The following is a 27,799-nucleotide window of genomic DNA, read 5'->3' as shown; positions in this document are numbered from 1 at the left end:
AGATTTCCAGTGGACAGTTAGATATGTAGCTCCAGAGCCCAGGAAGTAGGTTTGGCTGGAGAACCTGGAGAATTTGAGAACCATTAGTTCATGTGAGAGGTGTGGGTATGGATTAGATTATTCAAGAAGCTTGTATTGAGTATGAACACATGAGAATAAGGATGAAGGCCTGGGTAATAATAACTTTAAAGAGATTGGTAGAGAAAGAATGACCAAGAAAAAAAGAAAATGTGTAACCAAAAATGTAAGAAGGGAAAACCAGCAAAACAGGTGTGGAAACCAAGAAAGTAAAGAGATTCAAGAGTGAAGGCATGTTTGATGGTGTCATACGTCCCAGAGAGCTCATGAAAGATAACTCCATTTTTCCCTTCTGAAAGTCTACTGAACTTTCTATTTATTTTATACATGCCCTCAGAGCCTAATACTGAGCTTACTGCAGAGAAGATACAAATCAATATGTGTCTTAAGCCAGTCACTGAACTGGATAACTTACCTTCAAAACATTTGCAAACTAGTTGGGGAAATCAAGTACATACAAATGCAAATAGATAATTAAGTGAGGTTCTGTTTAATGAATGCCAAAGAAATGGCACAGGTGGTAATTGCTACAGAAGACCTAAGAGGGGAAGAACTCACAAAGGACTGGAGCAGTTTGGAAAGTCTTCACAAATAAGATGACTCTTGATTCAGGCCTTGGGGGATGGCTGGGATTCAACTAGGCATGACTTTCCAAATAGTGAGAATGACAACGGACAAAAGTACATGGAAACTAATGCTTAAATTCAAACCAAGTCTGACTGGGACAGAATGTCCAATAGAGGAGAAGCTTTGCTATAGATAGTGTTAGGTTAAAATATGGAAATCCTTGGAGATTACTTAGTTCAAAATTTTGTTTTACATAGTAGGAAATGGCCACCCAAAGAGACTAAATTTGTTAAATTTACAAGCTTCATTAGTGGCAGAGACAGCAGGAGGTAAGGAAAGAATGGGAGATCGGTACTATATTTTGAGGAGCCTCAAAAAATCATAAATAAAAAATTAGAATTAACCCTGTAAATAATGAGGAACTATTGAGATATTGAGAAAAGGGAAATAAAATGTAAGATTAACCAGCAAGCAATATGCACACGTGATGTTAAAAGAAAGGAATTTAGGTGACTATCCTGTCTCACCAGGGGCTTCTCATCTGAAGCATAGAACACAAAAAGTCATTTTAGTGACTTTTCTCAGTTTCCTCAAGGATGGTACATAAAACCTAGACACACAGAAGAGGTGTTAATTCACTATGTGCAATAGATTTCTTAGGGCATCATGGTTTGGAGCTGTACGTACCCTGGAAAAAACATGTTTTTAAACTTCATCCATTCCTGGGGGTGTGAACTGATTGTAAGCAGAACTTTTTGATGGGGTTACTTCCATTTTAAAGTGTGGCCCACCTCAATTGGGATGGGTCTTAATCCTATTACTGGGGTCCTTTATAAGCAGAATGAAATTCAGACAGATAAGACAGAAAGCCATAGAAGGCAAGAAGCTGAAGATCAACAGAACCCGAAAGAGAAGGGAGAGGCCATCATTTTCTTCGCCGTGTGACAGAGGAGCCCAGACTGACGAGCACCGACAGCCAGCCCCAGAAGACCAGTCTATGAGAAGAAGGCATCACCTTCATGAGCCTTGTTCTGACTTTTTCCTAGCCTCAAAGATATGAGCCATTCAAGTCCCATTGTTTAAGACAATCCATTGTATGGTATTTGAGCAGCCAAGGAAACTAAAACAGGCTTCAAGTCTTGATTCTCTTTTGGATTGCTGGTTGAGAAAGGCTGACAAATGATAGCAAGGACAGTTGTGAAAAACACTGCAAATAGAATTTGATAATTGGCAATATGGCCTGCACAAGAGAAGGAAAAGCAATCAGTTATTTCCATGTTATCCGCTGGGAAACTGGGAAAGTGTTGGCATCTCTAAATGATATTGTCAGAAGTAGGAGACTCAGAGGTCTAACCGAGGGAGAAGATAATAAATTTATATACTTTCTGACATGGCAACAATGAATAAAGGAAAAAATAATATTTTTAATATCTGGAAATCTTGGATCATGTGAAAGTTAATTTTCCTATTGTTTTTCCGATGGTTCTTATGGTTTGCTTCTTCACAGATAGATTTTTACAATTCAAATTCATTAAAAGTAATAGTAAAATAGACTTCAGTTTGTATATGAACCAGTCAGTTTTCAATAACATTAGAATTCTAATGTAGGACAGCAATAGAGGCTCATAAGAAAACCCTTGTTACTGAAAGATTTAGTCTAGCCTGAGATAGAACAATACCTGTGATGACAAAACTGGCATTTGTCTTTTCACCCAAGAGTCAGTAGTTTCTTCCCACGAAGTGAGAATAAAAACTGAATTCAGTTCAAACTATAGAATTGTTGAGACTAATGTCCAAACTTCTTGGATTCTTTCATGAATATTCTTGTTGTTGGGCTTGTTGTATCTTCCAGATGACATTCAAAAGTGAGTCCTGAGCCATCTGTGGTCACTAATGTTCCCATGACAGTTTTTATTAGAGGTTTATGGCCCAATTTCAAACTGAATAATTCTACTTTGTAACTCTAGCCTCTTCCCTCCTTTTCCATTATAGAACTCTTCATTTACTCCTCTATACTGGTTTTATCCCACAAGTGTAAAGTATGATCAAGATGGAAGAAAGAATGTGCAAGAAGCTGTCTTATCCTTTGGCTTTTCTATACAGTTTTCCAATATGGGAGACAAATTTGGCTCAGTTACCAAAAGCTATCACCCTGTGTCCTCAAAGCCGTGAGAAACCCTGCAGTAAGGGGATTAGCATGAAAGATATATTCAAATGAATACTAACTACCAACCTGAGATCTCCATCTAATCACTGGAGTGCAAAAGTCCTTGAGATGCAAGAGAGATTGCAAACCGTACTCCAGAAAAAAATAGTTTGAATATATCAAACCCCTAAGTCATCCTTAACTAAAGGAATAATCAGCATCTTTAAAATGAGATAACATCATTCTCCCCTCCCTTCTGAAAATCTTGAAGTCTTTTTGAAATTTGAATCCAATAAAACATAGATTTGGAAGAAAAATTCTCCAAATGCCTACATAATGAAGGTATGGATGGAGTTTATGATTGATAATTGATGAAGTCTCACTACTCCTTTCTCCTCAAATCTATCATCACTTTTTTCATTGATTTAAAGCGAAGGGATTTTGAAATGTAATGTCCACCACAAATATACTCAATATCTAACCACCCCTTCTTATTAAAACCCTTCTGAGAGTCTGGAGAGCCAAAGCGGTCTACCCTCAAACACAGCATGTACCTGGAAATCTAACTGAAATTAATTATTTGGAAACTGGAAATTTTGTCTTTAAAGAAACCCTGCCTCCATTTTTTTGTAAAGCATATGTTTTGTAGCATGACTTAACACACTTTCCTCCATTACCACTCTCTTCTGTAAGTTTGAAATGAGCATTTGGGGCTTTTTAAAGATGATTGTTATTAATTTCTAAATAATGGAGACAATTGCTTCTACTGGACTTTGAGCATAACTGTTGAATACATCTTTTGGAAACAGCTGTCATGGGATCTAGTTTGGCTATTAAGAGGAGCTGTTACTTCTCTATACTCCTCTATATTTCTCTGTATTCCTAGCAGAAAAATTATTTTCTGACCCAAAGCAAAGTAAGAGTGGAAAGAGAATGTGCGTTCTAAGAACTCCAAGTCTAGTCTAGCTCTTAGGCTAGCTTGAGATTCTCAAGCTACTTAGAAAATCCATCAAATTCTGAGGTTTGCCCAACCTTTGAAGATCATCTCATTTCTTTTTCTTTGCCTCATCTGGTTCTTTTTTATAGCATTAATGGGTAGATATTAAGTTCTTTAAAATTTTCATTTAAAAATAACATTTTTGAGTAGTTATTTGAACTGGGATTACAAATAATGGATGTGAGGCTAATTACCAAAATTCTACATTTAGAGCAAACTGGTGCATGTGGCAACAACAGCTCAATATTTTAGAAAGTGCCAATTTAATAAAAATAGATAAGTATGGTGATTATTGCTGGAATTAATTCAAGAACATTCAAAAAGAGATGACTCGTGTCAAGAAATAGCATTTCTCTGATAAAAAATAAAAATTTCATATATTTTACACCCATTACAGCCCAATTATTCTGCAGAAAGTAATCCCACAAGCTTTTATAACTAAAAAAGAGAGGTTCAAGTGAAGCTACACCATGTCAAATTAGCAAGAATATATGATGGATAGTATTCCTCTTAAACAGATGGTACCTGCCAGAGTTATAATTCTGGAAGACAGTGAAAATCCAATACCTGTCATCTCCAGGTATGCAGATTTGCCCTTTGTTTTTTAGTTATAAAAGCTCATGGGATCAGTTATTTGTGTGGTTACTGCTTCCTGTGGCTTGGAGCCATCAGTGATGATAACCCTACCACTAACAAGAACATGCAATACAGGTCAAAGCAAAAATAGCCAAAGAAAAAAATTGGTGGTCCATCACATTTGAGATAAGTCTCTCCTGATCTGAAGAGCTTTCCTGTCATGGATATACAGGGAACTTGTTCTCAGTCAATTAACTCCCTCTCTACATTCACAGATGCGGACCCCAGAAACTATTCTAAATAATATGACCTCACCATTCCTCCTGTCAGATAATATTGTTCCCATGGTAACCGTCTAACCCAAGCAGAACCAATCAGATCCATTCTCATCCATCCTCTCTCCCTTTCACTCTCTCCCTCTCATTCTCTCTCATATTTTAAATACAGGGCTCCAAAAACAAAGTCTATGAATTCCTGCTGCTGAGTTTCCCAGATCTACCCTGGTTTCCAGAGGCTTGGTTGTTTAACTTCTTAATTTTATGGAATCTCTAGTTTCCTTTCAATAGATCTCTCTTACGAGCTATTGATATTGATTTCAGTTACTTGTAACCAATTGAAGTACACATATAATACAAGGGTATGTGTGTGTATGTGTGTATCAAAATGAAGAGAGAGAGTTATAGCTAGAGTGAAGGACTAAAGATGATACTGGACATTAATCAACTAGAACTATAATAAAAAATAATTGCTTTCCTCTGGACACCATCTTATTCCCAAATTTGAGGTTAAATAACTCTTTCTATTGCTATCTATACAAGCTTTCTCTATAAAAGTATTTTTTCCAAAATATGCATAAAATTATTTTATGTTAAACTTTTAGCTTCTAGGAAAAACAGAATCTCTTGGAAAAACTTGTAAATATTTCCATATATTTTAAGAATTCTGGTTCAGATTTCTGTATGACCTACGAAGGAGACAGCCACAGCTCTGAGACTTCTTGGGCTGCATCCACCATTTTCTAGGAGTTCCAGGGATGATGGTAGAGCAGGGAGCTGCAGTACTCAATCCTCCTCCAAAAACAGCCAGTGGACAGGCATAAACTGTTTGATACAAATTTTACAGGGCTCTAGAGGCCAGGGGAGAACTGTACAGAATCCAAGTAAGAGTGGGATGAAGAGGCTGAGACACTGTGGTAAAGAACTGTGAGTAAAGTGCTCAGCAGTGACTGCTGGCATCCCAGCCCCACTCTTGAGGTTGGCTGTCTCAGTCTAGTTCTTGGCTAGCTGCTGCAGAAAGAGAGGGATGTGGAATCCCTCTTCCCAAATAATGGGGTTGGGGGGCCATGGAAGAGTACTGATCATGGTTTTTGATTGGAAAATTGTGATCACTGGATCCTGGCTTTGAGATGTGATTTTAGCCTAGACAGGGACTGCCAAGCCATTGTTTCAACCCTGATACTGACAGGGGTGAAGCTGGTCAAAGTCATAGATGCAGGGTCTCCTTAGGGCTACAGGGAAAAGTTTCCTGAAGAGCACCATCCACTGGGCAGGACAGGATAGCGCAGCTTCAGCAAGCTGCCAAAAAAGCTTTTTGGCATCTTTCCTGACCGTCTCCCCAGGGCTCTTTGGAACTCATCTGTGCCCCCTGGTCTTGTTTTGGCAGTCAAATATTGACTTGGGGAAGTTCTCTCTGGGGTGACCCTCATCTTAGAATTTGCCTCCAGGCAAAAGCAGCTAGAGGCAATTAAAGAAGAGTAAACAAACATTAAAAACCTATAGAGGCAAAACAAAAACAAGCAGAACAGATGAAGTTTCCTGGAGAAAGAACAGAGGAAAGGAAGCTTTCCCCTGGGAGTGAAACAGTTGCACAAATAGTGCAATCTTAAAAATTTACCAAATACCCAGGGCAAGAATCAGACAAAGAGGAGCTGAAAAAAAAATCTGAACAGTTAAATGGACAATTCTAAAGGTCTAGAATAGGTTGAACCAAATGTCAAAGAAGAGCCTTAACACAAAGCCAATCAACAATAAAACCCTAGGCAAGAGAGAGAAACTGACCTTCAGAGTAAATGCAAAAAGATAATCAGATGCCTAGACATTAGGAAAAAAATTACAAACCATACTAAGATACTGGAAAATATGGGCCAAAGGAAAAATTAAAAATTCAGAGGAGACACAATTTGGAACAGTTAATCAAAGATCTTCAAACAAATCTCCTAAATCAATTCAAGGAAATGAAGGAAAATATGGCTAAAGTATTAAAGGATATTAAGAAAAAACTGGGTGAAAGAAAAGAATTTGAAAGCATGAAAAGTACCATAACAAATTATGGGAAATAAAGTTACAATAGAAGAGATTAAAAATAAACCAGAGGCATACAACAACAGATTTGAGCAGGCACAGGAAAGAATCCATGAATTAGAAGATAGGACAATCAAAATTTCACAGCCACAAAAACAGATAGAGAAAACAATGGGAAAAAAAATGAGCAGCGTCTCAGGGAATTGAATGACAGCATGAAATGCACAAACATACACTTTATGGGTGTTCCAGTTTCAAACAGTTATGGACCTCAGAAAAGCCATGATCTGTTAACCCAATCTTGTTGGATGGAACCTCTTGATTGAGTGTTTCCATGGAGATGTGACTCACCTAACTGTGGGTGAGACCTTTGATTAAATTATTTCCATGGAGGTGTGGATCCCACCCATTCAGGGTGGGTCTTGATTAGTTCACTGGAGTATGTAGGAGAGCTCAAGAGCTGACACAGACGCTGATACTTGGAGATGCTTGGAGATGCAGACCGAAAGACATTTGGAGATGCTAAGCTAAGAGATGAAGCCCAGAGTTTACCCCAGAGAAGCTAAGAGAGGACTCCCAGATGTTTAGAGGGAAATGCCCTGGGAGAACAAGCAAAGATGCACAGGGGCTGAGGGAGAGAAGCTAAGAGAGACAGAAGCCCAGAGACATTTTGGAGAAAGCCATTTTGAAAGGCAACCTGGGGGCAAAGGACCAACAGGTGCCAGCCACATGCCTTCCCAGCTGACAGAGGTGCTCCAAACATGATTGGTCTTCCTTCAGTGGAGGTATCCTCTTGTGGATGACTTAGTTTGAACACTTTTATGGCCTTAGAACTTAGGTTATTTGTAACCTAATAAATCCCCTTTCTAAAAGCCAATCCATTTCTGGTATTTTGCATAATGACAGCATTAGCAAACCAGAACAATGGGTGTTCCAGAAGAAGAAAAGGAAAAAGGGGCAAAGAGAATATTTGAGGAAATAATGACTGAAAATTGCCCAACTCTTATGAAAGACATAAATATACATGTCCAAGAAGTGCAATGCACTCCAGACAGAATAAATCCTAATAGACCTATTCTGAGATATATACTAATCAAATGTCAAATGCTAAAGATAGAGAATCCTGAAAGCAGCAAGAGAAAAGGGATTCATCACATGCAACGGAACTGCAATAAGTTTAAGTACTGATGTCTCATCAGAAACCGTGGAGGTGAGAAGGCAGTGCTATGATATATTTAAGGTACTAAAAGAGAAAAATTGCCAGCCAAGAATTCTTTGTCTGGCAAACCCATCCTTCATAAATGAGGGTGAGTTTAAAATCTTCACAGATAAACAGAAACTGAGAGAGTCTGTCAACAAGAGACCAATCCTACAAGAAATATTAAAGGGAGTTCTGCAGGCTGAAAAGAAAAGGCCTGAGAGAGAGGCCTGGAGGAGAGTGTAGAAATGAAGACTGTCATTAGGGATAACTAAAGGGTAAAAAGCAGACAAAAATAAGATATATAAAAAACAAAGGATAAAATGGTGGAAGGAAGTACTGCCTTTACAGTAATAACATTGAATGTTAATAAATTTAACTCCCCAATCAAAAGACACAGATTGGCAAAATGGATATAAAAGTATGATCTATCTATATGCTGTCTACAAGTGACTCACCTTAAGCCCAAGGATACAAATAAGTTGAAAGTGAAAGGTTGGAAAAAGATATTCCATGCAAACAGTAACCAAAAAAGAGCTGAGGTAGCTATATTAATATCTAACAAAATAGACTTTAAATGCAAAATTGTTATAGGAAACAAAGAAGGATACTATATATTAATAAAAGGGACAATCCACCAAGAAGAAATAACAATCATAAATATGTATGCCCCAAAATACACGAGGCAAATACTGGCAAAGCTGAAGGGAGAAATAGACAATCCTACAATAATAGTTGGAGATGTCAATACACCATGCTTATCAACAGAACTTCTAGACAGAGGATCAATAAGGAAACAGAGAACTTGAATAATATGATAAATGAACTAGACCTTATAGACATATACTAAACATTGCACTCCAAAACAGCAGAATATGCATTCTTCTCAAATGCTCATGGATTTTTCTCCAGGATAGAACACATGTTGGCTCACAAAAAACTCAATAAATTTTAAAAGACTGAAATTATACAGAGCATTTTCTATGACCATAATGGAATAAAGCTGGAAATCAATAACAGGCGGAGAACTGGAAAACTCACATACATGGAGGTTAAATCACACACTCTTAAACAATCAGTGGGTCAAAGAAGAAATTGCAAGAAAATCAGTAAATATTTTGAGACAAATGAAAACAAGAAAACAGCATATCAAAACTTAAGGGATTCAGCAAAGCAGGTGCTGAGAGAGAAATTTGCAGTCCTGAATGCCTACATTAAGAAAAGAAGCAAGAGCTAAAATCAAACACCTAACTGTACACCTGGAAGAACTAGAAAAAGAACAGCAAACTAATCCCAAAAGCAAGCAAAGGGAAAGAAATAACAAAGATTAGAGCAGAAGTAAATGAAATTGAGAATAAAAAGAATAATAGAATTAACAAGACCAAAAATTGGTTCTTTGAAAATCAATAAAATTGACCAACATTTTGCTAGACTGACAGAGAAAAAAAGAGATGATGCAAATGAAAAAAATCAGAAATGGGAGAAGGGAGCATTACTACTGACCCCACAGAAATAAAAAGATCATAAGAAGACCCTTTGAACAACTGAATGCCAACAAATTAGACATCTTAAATGAAATGGACAGATTTCTAGAAACACAAATACAACCTATGCTGACTCTGGAAGAAATAGAAGACTTCAACAGACCAATTACGAGTAAAGAGTTTCAATCAGTTATCAAAAATCTCCCAAAAAAGAAAAATCCAGGACCAGATGGCATCACAGGTGATTTCTACCAAGTATTCCAAGAAAAATTAATAGTAGTCCTGCTCAATCTTCCAAAAATTTGAAGAGGAGGGAACACTACCTAACTCATTTTATGAAGTGACCTTCACCCTAACCCTAATACCAAAGCCAGATAAAGACACTACAGGAAAAGAAAATTACAGACCAATTTCTCTAATAAATACAGGTGCAAAAATCCTTAACAAAATACTTGCAGATAGAATCCAACAGCACCAGGATCATGAACAGCACCATGATTATACACTATAATCAAGTGGGTTTTATTCCAGGTATACAATGGTGGTTCAGCACAAGAAAATCAATTAATGTAATACACCACATAACAAATCTAAGAGGGAAAACCCCAAGTCATCTCCATTGGCACAGGAAAGACATTTGACAAAATTTAGGATTTTTTCTTGATAAAAACACTTAGAAAGATTGGAATAGGAGGAAACTTCCTCAACATGATAAAGGGAGTATATGAAAAACCCACAGATAACATTGTACTCAATGGTGAAATACTGAAAGCTTTCCTTCTAAGATCTGGAAAAACGACAAGCATGTCCACTACCACCACTGTTATCCAACACTGTATCAGCAGTTCTAGCTAGAGCAGTTAGGCAAGAGAAAGAAATAAAAGGCATCAAAATTCTAAGGGAAGAAGTAAAATTTTCACTGTTTGCATATGACCTGATACTATATATAGAAAGTCCCAAAAAATCTACGACAAAGCTACTAGAGCTATTAAATGAGTTCAGCAGTGGTGGGACACAAGATCAACATGCAAAAATCAGTAGTGTTTCTATACACTAGTAATGAACAATCTGAGGAGGAAATCAAGAAAAAAAATTCCAAGCAACTAAATGAATCAAATATCTAGGAATAAATTTAATCAAGAATGTAAAGGACTTGTACACAGAAAACTACAAAACTTTGCTAAAAGAAATGAAAAAACACCTAAATAAATGAAAGGGCATTCTGTGTTCATGGATTGGAGGACTAATTATCAAGATGTCAATTCTACCCAAATTGATTTACAGATTCAATGCAATCCCAGTCAAATTCCAACAGCCTACTTTGCGGAAATGAAAAGGCCAATTATCAAATTTATTTGGAAGGGTAAATGCCCTGAATAGCCAAAAACACCTTGAAAAAGAAGAATGAAGTTGGGGGACTCACATTTCCTGATTTTAAAGCATATTGCAAAGCTACAGTGGTGAACACAGCATGGTACAGGCATAAAGATAGATATGTTGACCAATGGAATCGAATTGAGAGTTTAGAAATAGACCATCATTTCTATGGTCAATTGATATTTGACAAAACTGCCAAGTTCACTCAACTGGTACAGAATAGTTTCTTAAACAAAGGGTGCTGGGAGAACTTGATATCCATATGCAAATGAATGACAGAGTACACCTATCACACACCTTGTACAAATAATAACTTTAAAATGGATCGAAGAACTAAATATAAGAATAGGACCATAAAACTCCTAGAAAACAAAAAGGTAGGGGAGCAGCTTCAAGATCTTGCAGTAGGCAGTGGATACTTAGACTTTATACTTAAAGAACAAGCAAAGAAAGAAAAGAATAGATAAATGGGACCTCCTCAAAGTTAAAAACTTCTGTGCTTCAGAGGACTTAGTCAAGAAAGTGAAAAGGCAACCTATTCAATTGGAGAAAATATTGGGAAACCACATATCCAATAAGAGTTTAATATCCAGAATAAATAAAGAAATCCTACAACTCAATAATAAGAAGATAAACAATCCAATGAAAAAAATGGGCAAAAGACTTGAATAGACATTTTTCCAGAGAGGAAATACAAATGGCTAAAAAGCATATGAAAATATGCTCAACATCACTAGCTATTAGGGAAATGTAAATCAAAACCACATGAGATATCATTGCACACCTACTAGTATGGACACTTTTAAAAAGCAGAAAACTACAAGTGTTGGAGAGGTTGTGGAGTAATAGGAACACTCAATCACTGCTGGTAGGGATATAAAATGGTGCAGCCACTGTGGAAGACAGTCTGGAGTTTCCTCAGGAAGCTAGGTATAGAATTGCCGTATGATCTGGCAATCTAGCTTCTAGGTATATACCCTGAAGTACGGAAAGCAGGGACTCAAACAGAAATTTGCACACCAATGTTCATAGTGGCATTATTCACAATTGCCAAAAGTTGGAAGCAAACCAAGTGTCCATCAACCAGTGAATGGATATACAAAATGTGATAGACACATATGATGGAATACTATTCAGCTGTAAGAAGGAATGAAGTCCTGATGCATGCAACAACATGGATGAACCTTGAGAGCATTATGTTGAGTGAAATAAGCCGGATACAAAAGGACAAATATTTTATGATCTCTCTGATATGAACTAATTATAATAAGCATATTCATAGAGTTGGAATCTGGAATATAGGTTACCAAGGGATAGAATCAGGGTAGAAAAAGGTGAGCTGATGCTTAATTTGTGCAGAATTTCTAGTTAGGTTGATTGTAAATGTTTGGAAATGGATGGTGGTGGCAGTAGCACATTATTACGAGTGTAATTAACAGCACTGAATTATGTTTTGAATGTGATTGAAAAGTGAAGTTTTGGGTCATATATGTTACTGGAAGGAAAATTAGAAGATAAAACACGGGACTGTATAACACAGTGAACTCTGCTGTGGATGATGGACTGTGGTTAATAGTACAAGTATAAGAACATTCTTTCATGAATTAAAACAAATGTACAACACTAATACAAGGTGTTAATAATAGGGTAGTATATGGGAAAAACACACCTAATATAAATTATGGATTGTAGTTAACAGTAATATTTTAATATTCTTTCATCAATTGTAACAAAGGTACCACAATAATGCAAAGTCTCAACAATAGGAGGATATATAGGAACATCGTATTTTTTACATGACTTTTCTGTAAAGCTACAACCTCTCTAATGAAAAAAACATTAAAAAAACATTATGCTAAATGAAAGAAACCAGATGTAAAGTACTACATATTGCATGATTCAATTTGTATAGAATGTAAATATAAATTAATTTAGAGACAAAATTAGATTAGTGGTTACGTAGGGCTGGGAAAGGATAGAGGGATTAAAGTGACCAATAAGGGGTATGGGGTTTTTCTTCTTGGAGTAACAAAAATGTTCTAATATTGATTGTGCTGATGAATGCACACCTCTGTGATTATGTTAAAAGCCATCAATTGTACACTTTGGATGGATTATATAGTATGTGAACATATCTCAATAAAACTGCTTTTAAAAAAGAATTCAGAATTGTAGAATTCCAGTGCTTGTATCAGAATATGGTATATTGTGTTTATTAAATTGGTAACTTATCCCAATCATAACCAAGTACACAAGAGAACTGACATTTTCCTTTTGGAGATCCTGAGTGCTTAGAAAATTATTCATGGCATTTTGAGTTGAGTTGGAAAAGGTTCAAGACTGTATATCACCTCTTCTGATCAAGGTGTATTCCTCATCCACTGAGAAATCCTGAAGTTGTTTTGGATATGGTGCTCAGGTGACAATCTCTGAAGGGTGTGCTTTCCCCAACCAGGCTGCATCCCCTATTTCAGTCTCACAACCAGTCCCAAACTTCCCTCTCCACCCTTCTGCCTGACTGGGCTGTCATATGATGGATGTGAGCACAGCATGCCTGGTAATTTTAGTGCCCAGAACACAGCTTGGAGGTGGGGTGGGTGTGGGGATGGGGGAGGAAGCAGCAGACTTAGGAAATGGAAAACAGAGGAAATCTAAATATTAAGAAAAGTCTAGAAAGACAGAAAGAAAGAAATAACACTGGTTATTTCTGATAGCATTTTGAACTGATATTTCAAGATCTTATGAAAATTTGAATATTTGCTTATCTAAATTCCGATACTGAAGCTTTCAAAGGAAATGATGATACGCTATGCTCCCATCCATTACAATGGTTAATAATCACGCTGTACAGAACAAGAAAGGAGGGGAAAGAACAGAGGATGTATATATTCCATACAGACAGCATGGGTATTTGTTTTTTGCATAAAGCCTTCAATATTTCAGGTCTCAATATGTGGAATTCTATGATTAATGATACCTTAAAAATATAAAGCATATTATTATTTACAATATGATTCCATTTTGATCACTATTTGAGATCCATACCACTTAGTTAAAAAAAAAAAAAAAGACAAGGCAGTATTTGGAGGGTCCTTTTCATGTGCCCACTACACAGATGAATAAACTGAGGCTTAGAAAGATTGAGTTACTTACCCAAGGCCATGTGACAAGCAACTGGCAGAGCCAGATCTAGAACCCAGGGTAAGAGTTTATTCCACTACAAAGACATGAAACAGGACATTAAAACAAACAACATCTAAGAAAGTGAGGTTTGTAAATAGCTAAGGATGGGAAATCTGGGGAGTCATACCTCCATAACTGACCACAAGTGTACCACTCTGAGCTAAGCAGACCTGAGAAGGGACTGTGACTTGGACCACAAACACCTTGTGAAAGGGACCAATAGTGTTAAGTGTGCCTTTACAAGAAGCCAGTTCTGGAATGGTCTTCTATCCCCAAAACATCTCCTCTAATGGCTGAGGGTATGTTTTATTCTCTCAACAAATATTTATTGAGGATGTACTGTGTGCTAGACATAGCTTAAAATACCTGTTTTATCTAAAATACCTATTTGGAAACTTGGAAGGGACATACTTTCTCTAAATTATTTTCTCCCATAGCCTCACCCATTAAACACTATCATAGACTGGTATTACCTAATACAAGAAACTCCACTTGCACCAGAGGGGAAGAAAATAGGCTAAGAAAACAATGTGAAAGAGATTGGGAACACTGAGCAAGGTATAGAATAAAAGTGTGGAGATTGAAAAACACTACCCAATTTCAGCTGTTGTGGGGGCAGCAATTGCACCTATAAATCATTTTGCCTTACTATTCTCAAGGCCATGGCAATTCAATCAGAGAAAATATATTACTTATAGTCTGGGATAGGGTATTTCCATGGAAAGCTGTGGTTGAAATTTGCTCCATATTGGGCACAATATCCCTACTTTAGAGTCCAAATCCCTTCAGTAATCAAACCTAAGAAAAACACAATTGATCTGATTCTCATTCATTTAGCAGGTGTTTGAGGGACTACTTAACCATTCATCCTCACTTTTCTTCCACTTAAGTTTTCTCTTTGTTGATTATTATTATGTGGTTCTTTAAAGGGAAGGAAGGAAATCCAACACCATCTCTGATCACACTTCATGCAGCTTTTGAAGTTTGTGTGATCAATGAAATAAGTCAACTAAGAGTAGCAAGAGACTGAGTCAGGGTCTATTAAAAATAATTGTGAAACAAAGCAACAAATCCAAGCATCTGGGGCCCAGAAGGAAAGGCATGTGAAGATTCAAGACTGTGGTAACCATGTTCCTAAACTGGGACTCTGGCAACCTCAGAGGGTGAGCCTACCATGCTGGTTGGTGGGGGAAGATGACATCCAAGGGAGATTTCCAAATAGATACAGCTATGGTAATTTGGAGACATACAGTCTATAGATGGGGTCATATTGTACCTGCTTTCATTAGAAACTTATAGTTGCCATGCCTGTAGATCAATAACAAGAATCAATGGTGATCAGCTCCATTTCACAATTGAATTCTGTGATGGCCTGCATTATGTACCCCAAATTTAGACATGTTCTTAGTCTTAATCTGCATTTCTATGGGTGAGAACCCATTGTGAATAGGATGTGTTGAAGATGTTATTTTTAGTTAAGCTGTGGCTCAATTGAATGAGGTTGGGGCTTAATCTGGATTCTCTGAAGTTCTTTCTAAGGAGAAGAAATTCAGAAATAGTAAGAGAAAGACATGGGGAGGAGCTGGAAATCAATGGAACCCAGAGGAGAAAGGAGAGGACATTGCCATGTGGCAGAAAAGCCAAGAAATCCCAAGGACTGCGGGCCAGCTACTGATCCCGGTAGGAGGAAGAAAGCCTTCCAGCTTCTGAATCCATGAGAAAATAAATCCTCATTGTTTAAGCCAACCTATTTTGTGGTATTTGCCATAGCAGCTTTGGAGAACTAAGACAGGTGCCAATAGATTTTTTTAAAATCTACCATTGATTCCATCCATTTGGATATGCCAGAACTTGTGGAAGGACTGTAAACCTGTTTCCATATTCATTTAGCTAACAGATTATCTGTAGTAAAAGCCAGTTATTTTTTTGTACCAAGCATTGCACTCAATGCCAGAAATACAAAATGAATTAACCTTTCATCTTTTCCCTTAAGCAGATCAGAGTGGACACCAGTATGTGAACAAATATGCTATAAAGTGGCATAATAGAGACAGCAAAATTTATAGCATAGTCCCAAAAAAGGTGGAAGACAATTTACATTAGGAAGGTCAAGAAAGATTTTAAAGAGCTAACTCTTGCAGGGAAATGGAAATTTTCCAGGATGAGTAGGAATTGTACTGTGGACAGAGAGTACAGGTTGAGCAAAGGTGTGAAATAACTGGCATGGTGTCATAAGGTGAGAGGGAGGGGATATTATAGGATGGCACTAAAAAGGTAGGCCAAGACTAGACCATGTAATCCATGCTAAGGAGTTTGAATTTTATCTTATAGTTAATAGGGAAATCGTGGGAGGATTTAAATGAGGAAACTCATTAGGTACAGATAACTCTGGTGTTATATGCAAGGATAATTGGGGGAGAACGAGTAGAGGTGGAAAGTCCATATAGGAGGCTATTACCTCTATCCAGATGAGAGTCTGAACTCTGTTTTTTGTGGTGGGTTTGAAAGCAGATGATGGATTCAAATATTTTTAACAATTATCAAAGGGTTTATTTACTGGTTGTGGGGGTTTAAAGAAAGGACTAAGTTCAGAATTAGCCCCAGATCCTAGAGCATAGAAGCCTGTATGAATAGTGACACAGCAATAGGGGTAAGGAATTTGGAGGAAGATGAAGTGTGGTGGAAAACAGAGACACTGAGTTTGACTTTTGTACATAATGAACTTGGGTATTTCTGAAAGACCTAGACAGAGGTATCTACGAGTCAGGAGCTGTGGAGCAATGTCTGGTCTACAGATTTGGCAATCACACATGTTATTGAAGCTCTAGAAATGGATTTGTATGCAGAGTGAGAAGAGAAATGAATCAAAATCATGACCCAGGAGATCATTGCTATTTTGGGTGGGAGAAAGTCAAAGAAGACAACAAAAAACACTGTGAGGGATCTGTCTAAGAAGGAGATTGAGGAAAACTATCATGGGAGTCAAGTGAGGAGAGAGTTTCATGAAGAGGGATGGACAAAAATGCAAAGTGTCAAAGAGATATCAAATAAGATGTAGATTAAAGGGTTACTGAATGTGGTGACTTTTCATAACATGCTTCAGTGTAATTATGTGAACAGATGCTTTATTAAAGTAGATGGAAAAGTGAATGAGAAGTGATGAAAAGGAGAAAGTGAGTGTGAAGAGTACATTTAAGGACTTCATTCTATAGGGAAGGCAAGACAAGCCATATAGAGATGGGAACATGGAGTCAAGGGAGGGTCCTTTAAGATAGAAGAGACAAGAACATATGCATTGGCTATGGGGAAAGGAGTTAAGACAACACAAAAGGATGAATTCTCAAGTAGGGAATGATGGAATGAGATTCTGGAGAACAAACAAGAAGGAGCAAGAGCACAAGTGAAGGAATCAGTTATAGCCTACAAAAGAAAAAAAGGCAGACAGTATAGGCACTGGACCGCTCTGAAAAAGCTGGCAATTCTAAGTCAAGCCTCACATTGCGAAACTTGAAAAGAAAGTTCTTCTGCTTGTATTGATCTTTGTCTCTGCATCAATTATATTTAATCGTTACAACTATTTAAGGCAAGAAGAGTTGTTTTGTTTTGTTTTTGTTTTAGTTTTTAAACCCCTATCCTACTGAAGGAAACTGCCAAGATTATATGATTCATTCAAGATCACAGAATCAGTAACTGGTATTAACCAAGGACTCTCAGTACAGTGCTCTTCTCCAAACCTCAGACAGTGTTATGAACATTCAGTTACAATGGTGCAGAGGCAACATGTCCACACTTCAGAAATTCAAAAGGGAGAATTCATGTCAACTCTTTGGTTGACAAGAGACACAGCTTGGTTCCCTGAATGCCTCTATCACAACTAATAGGGTAGCGGATAGTTAAATGCAGTAGCTTCTCTTGAGATGACCTGGTTATATGCATCTTTTTAACTATATTAGAGGAAGGTTTTCATCTTGTCCTACTTTATGAGGATGAACAAGGGGAACATTTGGTTAATACATATCTTCTGCAATTGACTGAAAGCACACTGTCCCCCTTCCTTTTGGGCCAGGTAAAACTTGAAAGGATGTGGATTAATTCAGCCCCAGGGATAACACTGAAAATTTCACTATGAAACAGGCAAAGGAAACCCTAAGCCACTCACCATCCCAGTGAACAGGAGCACTGCCCTTTAGAATGAAACATGAAAGAAGGTTTCTGTAGTTTTGCCTGCTCAGCAAGAAAGAAAATTAACCCTGCATTTTCTTATTCCAGGCTGCTTCAGCATGGGTGAGGGAGTAAAGAAAAAAGAAAAAAGAAAAAAGCAGAGGTACCCAGGCAGTGTCATCACTAAAGAACAGATCTCATTGTGTATGCTCCCCGGCAGGGGGTAGAAGGAATTATCAACCAGAAATGAAAACGTTTCTAGATTCTCCATGAATTTTCTAAAGTTCTCTGCAAGTCTAGATAATCTGGCAAAAAACAAAAATCTCCTTTAAATAATTTCTTCTGTTTAAATCTGGAAATGTGTGGTGGAAATCACCATTAAAAAAATGAGCAGTTACAATTTTATTAAGTAGAATTGCCTTCATCTAATTAATTCACTTAGTCTCTGGGTGATGCTGGGTGTGGCTCAGGGAGCTTTAGGAGGAAGCCAATTTATCATTGGGAGGAATCGCCTGCACCAAGCAGCAAGGTGGCTTCTTTCCACACCTTCCAACACTGCAAAGGAGAGACACAGCGAGGTTGGAATTCTAAATCACGGATCACGTTCTCAAAAATGAGGATTATTCGTTGTCTGGGGAGAAAGCAGATGTTGGGGGAGAGAAGGCTACTCACTAGCATAGTATTCTTTGCACTTCAGTTACAAACAAGTCATTATTTTTAAACAAAGGAAACACACTTCACAGTTTTCTTGTTTTGTGGACACAGATCACACCATGCAAGTTTTTCATCATCCACAATATGCTTGGTAATTAAGCTATTTAAAGTAAGCTCCAAGATACTGGAAAATCATAAACCCATAAAATCTCATTAGATTCTTCTATTTTATACCTCTTTTGCCCACTACTTTACCATCTTCTCATCTCCACCCTACTTCCATCTTTTTCTTCCTGCTATAATAATCTATAGTGGTAACTAATGGCTAATATAGATCATTTATGCTTTCTTCTCACTCACTGGTAATATATTACAACTTAGAAATCCAAGGTTGCTTCTTTATGCTGCTCAAGTGGAAGAGGAAGGAAGTGCAGGCCCTCAACCCCCCTCCCACATTCCTGCTGGATTTCATGGGTGTGGTAGAGTTCAGACCTTTGCAGGTTTTTACCCTTGTTTTATTCCCTGTTGAGGACTAGGGTGATGAATAGATGTCAGAAGGATAGACACCATGAGATAATGACACAAATAATGTAGGATTATTTTACTCACAAGCAGGAAACCTGTGTGAGACTTAAGTACTCATGCTATATAAATGCCAGTCAGTGCAGCATGGAGCCCACGCCCTAAATACACCATTTCCTTCTGTCTAATTTAATAGTATCTTCTATACTGACTTATGTGTATGATTCACAATAGTATATAGAAGGCATGACCATTTCACACATAAGTATACATTTATAAAATGCATGGGTAAAATAGGACGATTTCTAATCCTCCTGTTTTCTCTGTTGAATATGAATTACGCTAAAGCACATGGAGGCATGCGGAAACCATACGGAGTACATGCATGATTCTATGCACATGAAGTATGGAGATGCTATACACATTTACATGTGAATTCATATGACTCCCTAAACCCACGATTTCAGCTTCATCCTTTTGCACATTAGAGTGAACACTTGGGACTGTCGGTGAGATAGAGCCCGAGTGAAGGCAGCTGTCCTCATTTTGGGAAGGGAATTCCTTTTCAAAAAATCCTGCTTGGTTTCCTTTGTCAAAGGGTATATGGTATACTTGCATGTATATAAGTAAGGTGGGAAAAAGTTGTAAACTGGAATATTTCTTTCCAAAATTAAAGCTTTTTAAAAATTATTTGAATGAATAGAACTGACTTCTTTAGGATGCCGCCTTACTAAATTTTATTTCCCCAGCTCACCAGCAAGGTAATCTCAGAGCATTTATTTCTTTGACAGTTCGCTTAACTCAGCCACCTGTATCTTTTGTATGTATATATTAAAATGAAGGATGCAAAGGAGAGGAAATGTCCTGGTTTGAAAATGAGCCAATGGAAGCATCAATGTCAGGAACCATAGCAGTTTGGGGAAGTGCTGCAAATAAGCACTCCACTGCTGGCTCTCCCCCAAACACCCACACACAAACCACACACAAAATCTGGTTTGTCTGCAACTTTTTTTTTTTTTAATTTATTTACTTATTTTTGTCATGCCTCTCCTCTCCAACCACTGCTCTGACATTCTGCTTCTGTCTTCCTTTCCCTTCCTCTTCCTTCTCCTCCATCCTCCATCCTCACCCCTCCTTCCAGGGCGCTGGCTAAATGTGCAAGGCAAGCTAACTGTTTCTTCCTTCCTCCCCTCCACCCCCTTTGGATTCAGCGAGTGTATTACAAATTGCCCGATATCCAATACCTGCCCAAATCCGATCTTTTGCACCCCACCCCTAAAGCAATCAATCTGCAAAGGGCTTCTTTGACCAAGACTGCCCCCCCCACCAACGCGTGCGCGCGCGCACGCACACTGACACACACACACACACACACACACACACACACACACACACACACACACACCCCACACCCATTTTTCTCCTTAACCTTCTCCCAGATCACTCAAACGTGTTCCAACAAATGTTTGAACGCTTCATTTGGAGAAAGTCACGGCACTGTTGGTTGCTGCGGAAAACCGTACTCGTCATTCCTTCCCACCCTTATCCCAATCAAGTTTCTAAAATGTCTTTCAAGAAATAAGTGAGCAATTTGAAATGGGAGAAGAACCTGGATAGTGGGGGAAGGAAAAGTAGGGAGGGCTCAGGTTCTTGCTAATGCTGCTTGTGTCCCTCTTCTTGATGAAAATGAGTCACCATGAGTATAATCCAGAATTTTAGTACGTCTCTGGACACTGACAATTCCAGGAAAGATGCGAGGGACGCCAGGTCGAAGGGAAACAGTAAAGACCTGGTTCCAACAGGTAACAGTCGGCTCTTCTTTCCCATCCCATCGGAGCTCAAAGCTCCTAGGGGCGTGGTCCAGCCTCTCCTCCGACCAGCTGGTGCACAATCGGCTACAGATCTTGGGAAGATTTTTCCCCCAGTACGTGGCCAAATTTTCTCCCGGCCCCAGCTGTCTTTAGGTTCTCTTAAGAAATTCTCCCAAATCACAGTTTCATTCATTCATTGATAAAAATAAATAAAAACCTTCACGTTTTTCCCTAAATGCCTGCACCCATTCAAACCTCGTGCATGTACGAAATAAGGCTTCTCCAGCAGCACATGCGAGAAAATCGTACGACAGAAAGGCAGTACTTAGTCCTGAATGCTATTCCTTCAACCCCGCTTTTTGTACGTAATATAAAGGATTGCATCCCCATCTTGGAGGTAGAGCCCAGATCTTCTCCCCCGCACCCCTTTCTACATCCATCCACACCCTCAAAACCAGAAACCAAAAACGCTGAGCGTTTTCCAAAAGCCCTAAAACAACAAACAATCTTATTTCTAGCCAAAAAAGCATATCTTTTTCTACCCTCATCCTAAGTAGCAGCAGCATTCGGAAAACAGAGCATGAAAGACAGAAAAGAATAAAAGCTGGAATGAAACCATCAGTTACCATATGTTAAAGAAACGAGAGCACCATGGCCAGAGCAGAAGGAGTTAAATTCTTTTTCTACCTTTACAGGGAAATAATGTGCTCTGGTAATTTCACAACAGTAAGAAGTAAAAATCTTTAGCTCTACCTGTTTGGTTCGTCTCATACAGCACAGCATGGTCGTATCGTCCCTTGCCTTCTTCCTGCCTTCTCTCCTTTCCTCCTCTCTCTTTCTTATTGCCCCCCCTCTCCACCTCTTTTCTGCTCGCTTGCTCACTCGCTTTCTCGCGCTAGCGCTCTCTCTCTCCCTCTCTCTCTCTCTCTCTCTCTCTCTCTCTCTCTCTCTGTCTCTCTCTCTCTCTCTCTCTCCCCCTCCCTTCCTCCCTCACACACACACACCAGGACAGTTAGCAGCAACTGTAAGGTCCACAGCTATTGCTCATCGCACATTCTCTCTCTCTCTCTCTCTCTCTCTCTCTTCTCTCACTCACTCCTCTCTCCTCTTCTCTCACTCCCCTTCTCTCTTCCCCCTTTTCTCTTCCAACTCCAGTCTATCTGTCCTTTTCTTCCCTCTCTCTCGGTTTCTTGCTCAGAATTGTTCAGTAGCTCTCAATGACTAATCACTTCCCCAGCCCCCACCCCCATTCTAGACACTCACCCCCTCCCAGTTCCCTGCCAGTCTCATGAATATTTAAACATCTCCAATCTGGACCCAATTACCCACCGACTTTCCTACTGCATTGAGAGGGTAGTGGGGTAGGGGCAGAGAAAAGGATATTCCAACCGATTCCGGGGATTGGGTAGAGTGTGTTTCAGGGAACAGGGGCTTGTGGAATGCTTTATTTCTTTAGTAACTCTTCTCCATTTTCCCCAGTATCATAAAAGCAAAAAACAGGTATTCCCAAGTAGGAGATGTAGTCAGAGCTATGTAGTATACAATATAGGTTATGTCTGCCATATAGATTTTATGCTCATTTAATTATTGTGGGGGTTTTCCCTCAAAAAAGGAAATAATATATAAACATTATATACTGTATGTCCTCATATTTGTATAACCTAAAATAAATATGCATATGTAAGCTTGATATGTACAAACATATCTCATATATTCTCAAATATCTTGGAGAAATACACGTGACTATATAGCATTTTAAACACTCCAAGTACTTGAGTAGTGAAGCAATATCTAATATTTAGGAATTAGCAGGCATATCTAAAAATCACATATACCTGTTTGAAAATCATGGTTTCTTCTAATTTTACTGAAAAAACTGAGCACATCTCAACAATAGGTCTGTGTAATATTGATGGTAATCAAAATGATATTTTACAGTTTGGGCAGGAAGAATAAAAGTAAATTTATCTATAATAATGAGAAGAAAAGAGACATGAAGAAAAGAGACATTACAAAGCTCATTTCTTCAATACTTTTATCATAATTTGGGTAGAGGGAAATGGAATTTTAAAGTGACACTATTAAGTTTATACAAAACTATTTTTAGATATATAGTACTGTGTAGTCTTGAGAATGTTACTGAATCTCTCTGAATCTAGTTTTCTAATTAGTAATATGGGATAATACCGACTTGTCAACATATTGTAAGGACCAAATAATATAATGTATGCAAAGCACAATGTAGCTACTCTCAATTCATAGTAGCTTTACCCCAGACTGTTCTTTTGAAAGTTTGGTGAAATTTTCAAGTGAGTATCTCAAAGAACTTTCCTAATTATTCCTTGTTCATTACTCATGACAAGCATTCCCAATTAAAGAGCTCATATACTTTCTATTCCTCTCAGACACAAGCTCAGTTAATAGGGGTCCACCATACAGCTCATTTCCATACATAGTATCATTATCACCAACCTTAACAGGTGCTTAGCATATTTTAACAAAATTCAAGGTATACTGACTTCAGAAGGGACCATCTCAGAGAGATGCCCAGGGGGTGATGATTATAAATTATTCCCAGAGGTCTTCCTGAGTATAATCTGCTTCAGATGCAGCCTTACTTGGTCTTTTACTCCTCTCAATTTGTGGTTTAGTTTTCATATTTTATGATAATTATCAGAATTAATTCTGAGTTCAGTATTTTCTTAATGGTGCGATGGTCAGGCTTGCAAACAGTCTTTGATGGATTTAAGTGAGGATGAGGTGATAGAAGAGGGCAAAGGAAGAGGTGACAGTGGCTTCTGTCAGATTCATATCTAGTATATCCATTTGTGGATCACTCTGCCTAGCCTACCGGGTGCTGGAAGGGGATGGAGGGAGGAAGCAATGGAGCCAGGCAGGGGTTGGGGATGAGAGAGAAGAAATTGCTTCCTCTTCTGGTGTTTAAAGAGACTCATAGAGCAAAACCAGATACAGGTATTGATGAACTCTGTGACTTAAACCACCCCTCCTTGCTTCAGTTTCCTCGTTAGTTAATGTGCATTATTTCATCTAATACTCAAAATGATATAGGTGCAATTATTAACCCCATTTTATAGGGGACACTAAGGCTAAGAGAAGTCAAGAACCTTGACTGGGTCACCACAGATAATAAGAAGTAAAGGTAGGGCTCCAAAGGCCTCTAACCACCAAGCCACATTGCCACTAAATGGACCACTATATCTCATTACTTCTGTTTCTCAGGAGATTAGACTACATGGTAGAAGTTGCTTGTGTTGAAATGAAATCAGTATTCCTGTGTTTTCCACCTGCTATGCTTAGCTCTTACCTCAAAAGCCATGGAGAACAAGCTGACACCTTCACACTCTGGAGAGTCCTCCAAACATTTCTGAAAAAAAAAAACAGCTCCTTCAACCACCCTCAGCTGCCTCGTTATTTAGGATCCTCACCATCTTGAATGCCTTCCTCTGGACATATTCCATTTGGTCATTGGTACTCTAAAAATCATTTCCCACAAGAGAACCTAAGGTTCCAAATTTAATTCAAACTATATGGATTCAATTCCAATACTATTTTTTTTCTAAGCAGGGGAGATTATGGGATGGTATGAATTGATCTTATCTAGGCAAAAAATAAAAAGAAGTAAAATTACCAGGTTGTCCTGATCCCCATCAGGAAATTACCCAGTGTGTCCACTAATCCTTACACCCTTACAACCAACCCCAGAATATGCCTAGACCTAAGGCCTATAACTGAACTAAATATAATTTTATATTAGCAGATTAACCCATCAGACCATGAGGTAACTTCCTAACTATAGGTTAGGCAGCAATATCATTCTAGAAAAAGATAAAGAGTAATGGTGGCCAGCTCCCAGTTCTACATTCAGATCTCTTTGAGCTTCATACTACAGATATTGCTTCCATAATAAACCCAGAATTTGCTGGGCTTTACCAGGGGTTCTGCCGTATTAGGAATATGAATGGCACTTGGAAGAAGACAGTGTGATCACTTCACATAGAAATTATTTCGGTCTTTTTCCTCCTCCTTCCAGGACTTAGCTTTTTACCTGTATTCCTTAACAGTATTTTCTGACTCCATTGACTTATTCAATATTTTCTATTTTACAAAAATCATCCTGCCTCAAGGAGATATACACATATTTGAGAAACAAAGGCTGTTTAAACAAACCATGATTCAATGTCAAATGTGTGTTAAAAGAATTCGGAATAGGAGAAAAATTATTGTGGACTAGTTGAGGCCTTTCGTGTCATGAGCAGGATTTGAGTAATTAGAGAAGACAGCGATGCGTTTAAGAGAAGGGAAAGGGACCATACAAGGAAAAGCAAAATGTATAAATGAGCACTGCAAGATGGAAGTTATAAAGGGTAATAGAGAGAAGATTGGAAGGGTAGTTTAAGTCCAGTTATAGGGGTACCAAAGATAAGGTAAAGGAGGTTAGACATAAGATTTGTGAAACATTTTAGAGAATGACTGTGACGATGTTGTATAGTGTGGCAATGCTGTATAGTGGTGAGAAGGATACACTGAGGCCCAGTAAGAGAAACAGAGAATAGGATGTTATAGCCCAGAACTGCGAGAAAGGGAAGAAGAAAAGGTGAGCTGGCACTTGTTGAGGGCCTAGTCTGTGCCAGAAATCACATAGTTTGTCTCATTTAATTCACACAAGATGATCTAAGAGGAAGAAAAAACAATGGAGAACTGAGAGAGGCTTGGAGATTGAACCTGGGCAGCCTAAAGAATGAGAATACAAAAACCATATATGAGGAACTCCAGAAAGGACCTGATTTTGTGAGAAAGGTGATTAGATCAGTTTTGGAACTGTTCACTTAATACAGGCATTAAAACATTCAAGTGTAACACAGGATCAGATCATAAGAAAGAAGACTCAGAAGTTGTCTCTGTGTGGATGGTTGTTGGAACTATCAAAGGGAATACATTTTCTGAACTATCTTTTGCTATAGCTATCAAAGGAATAAAGAATAAACTTTATGACAAATGTTCAGGATTTAGGAACTTAAAGAAAGACAAGGTTCAGAGAAGGAAAAGCCAGGAAACTAAACTAGAGGTAACAGTAGCCAAAAGAATGCTTATGAAAGTTTATTTGTCTTTATCCTTTTAAAATTTCATTTACAAATTCAATTGGCTTGTCACTATTTAAATACTTGCATTATCAAATATACCTATGTGTGATTTTATAAGTACCAGCAGGTAGAAGTATTCATGGAATCACACAACTTCTTTCCAGTGGAAAAGAACATTCTGCACTGTGCTTTCTCAATATGTTGCTTTCAAACATCCTAGATGGAAATATTGAAACTCAAAAACCATAACAATAGTTGGTAAGAAAATTATATATCAACAAGATCCAAGTTCTAAAGTGGGATACCATGGAGGTATGCTGACATGATAACTAATCCCTCATGCCCCAAAGAAACAAAACAAAAAACAAAACAAATAAACCCCCCAAACCAAAATCCTTACTTCTCTATGGCTGAAATAATAAAGCATTTAGGTTCCTCTTTGCTTCCTATTCCTTCACTTTTACAATGAAACACTGTCCACACTTGGGTGCTTTGTGCACATCTGCAATGGAAAAGGAGCAAAAGCAGCAGAAACCAAAAAATTTTATCTTTGCCCTATACAAATCAAGTTATGCCAATTATTATATATAATAGAGTACTGGGAAAACTTGAATTCTCCTGTGGGTTCACAAACCCCTTTTAAAGGCAGTCAGAGTTCAGACAATGTTTGGGCATAATTCTCTAGGATTGTTAGCCACAAGGCATCTCTAAATGTGGGTTCCTCCTGGTTGTCCTGGCTCATGACTTGGCAGCAAGTAGTACAGTGGTGAGGGGAATCTCTCCCAAATTGGAACTTTGGACCTGGGTACTCAAGTGCTTGCTAGAAATACACACAGATGGCTCAAAGCAACTCCAATCTCACCCTAAAACTCAACGTGGCATCTTCAGGCTTAGCTTGTTCCTTTTCCCAAATTCCAAATATTAGTGAAGTGCCCCATCATACATCATTCTCCCAACTCATCATCACCTCTTCCTTTTCTATCACCACCATTACTCCATATCCAACTGGTTTTCATTATCTCCCAAATATTCTACTCATCTCTGTCTCCAAAATATTCTTTTTCATCTTCTTTTTCTTTTCTCTGTCTTACTCCATTGTTCTAGCTTAGACTTTCAACATCTCCTGCCCAGACTATTGCAGTAACATCCTTATTTGTTTTGCTGTTTTATGTTTTACCCACCATTTAGTTTTACCCTCCATATTGTATCCAGAAGGGTCTACCTAAAATGAAAATTAAATACTGTTCCTCCTGTGCTAGTTTGGAACTGTTATGTACCCCAGAAAAGGCCATGTTCTTTTAATCCATCCTTATGGTTGTAGACCTAATGTGATCCAGCCCATTCAAGATGGGTCTTAATCCTTTTACTGGGGTCCTTTGTGAAGAGAAAAGACACAAAAGCCCCAGAGAGCTTAGAGAAAAAGCCCCCAGGGACACTGAGAGAGCCACTGAAGCCAGAAACTGAAAGCAATGAAACCTGGGAGAGAAGGTCCAACGTGCCTTCCCATGTAACAGAAGTATCCCAAATACCAGCAGCCTTTCTTCAGAGAAGGTATTCTCTTGTTGATGCCCTAATTTGGACATTTTCATGGCCTTAGAACTTTATATTTGTAAACTAATTAATCCCCATTGTAAAAGCCAACT

At 38.2% G+C, this 27,799-nt stretch overlaps 1 protein-coding gene across 1 annotated transcript in view; it reads right to left on the bottom strand.

Annotated features, from left to right (window-relative positions):
• Nucleotides 1-21,957, bottom strand: part of GAP43 (growth associated protein 43) — a 102,882-nt gene extending 80,925 nt beyond the window's left edge. The window contains exon 1 of the mRNA XM_037839523.1: nucleotides 21,808-21,957. Coding sequence (XP_037695451.1) covers nucleotides 21,808-21,837 — 30 coding nt within the window. The 5' untranslated portion in view covers nucleotides 21,838-21,957. The remainder of the gene's footprint in view (nucleotides 1-21,807) is intronic.
• Nucleotides 21,958-27,799: the final 5,842 nt, after the last annotated feature.

This window comes from Choloepus didactylus, chromosome 1 (assembly GCF_015220235.1).
Source record: "Choloepus didactylus isolate mChoDid1 chromosome 1, mChoDid1.pri, whole genome shotgun sequence".
NCBI lineage: Eukaryota > Metazoa > Chordata > Mammalia > Pilosa > Megalonychidae > Choloepus > Choloepus didactylus.
Note: the sequence above shows the minus strand (reverse complement) of the source record. Positions and strands in the feature narration are given on the sequence as shown.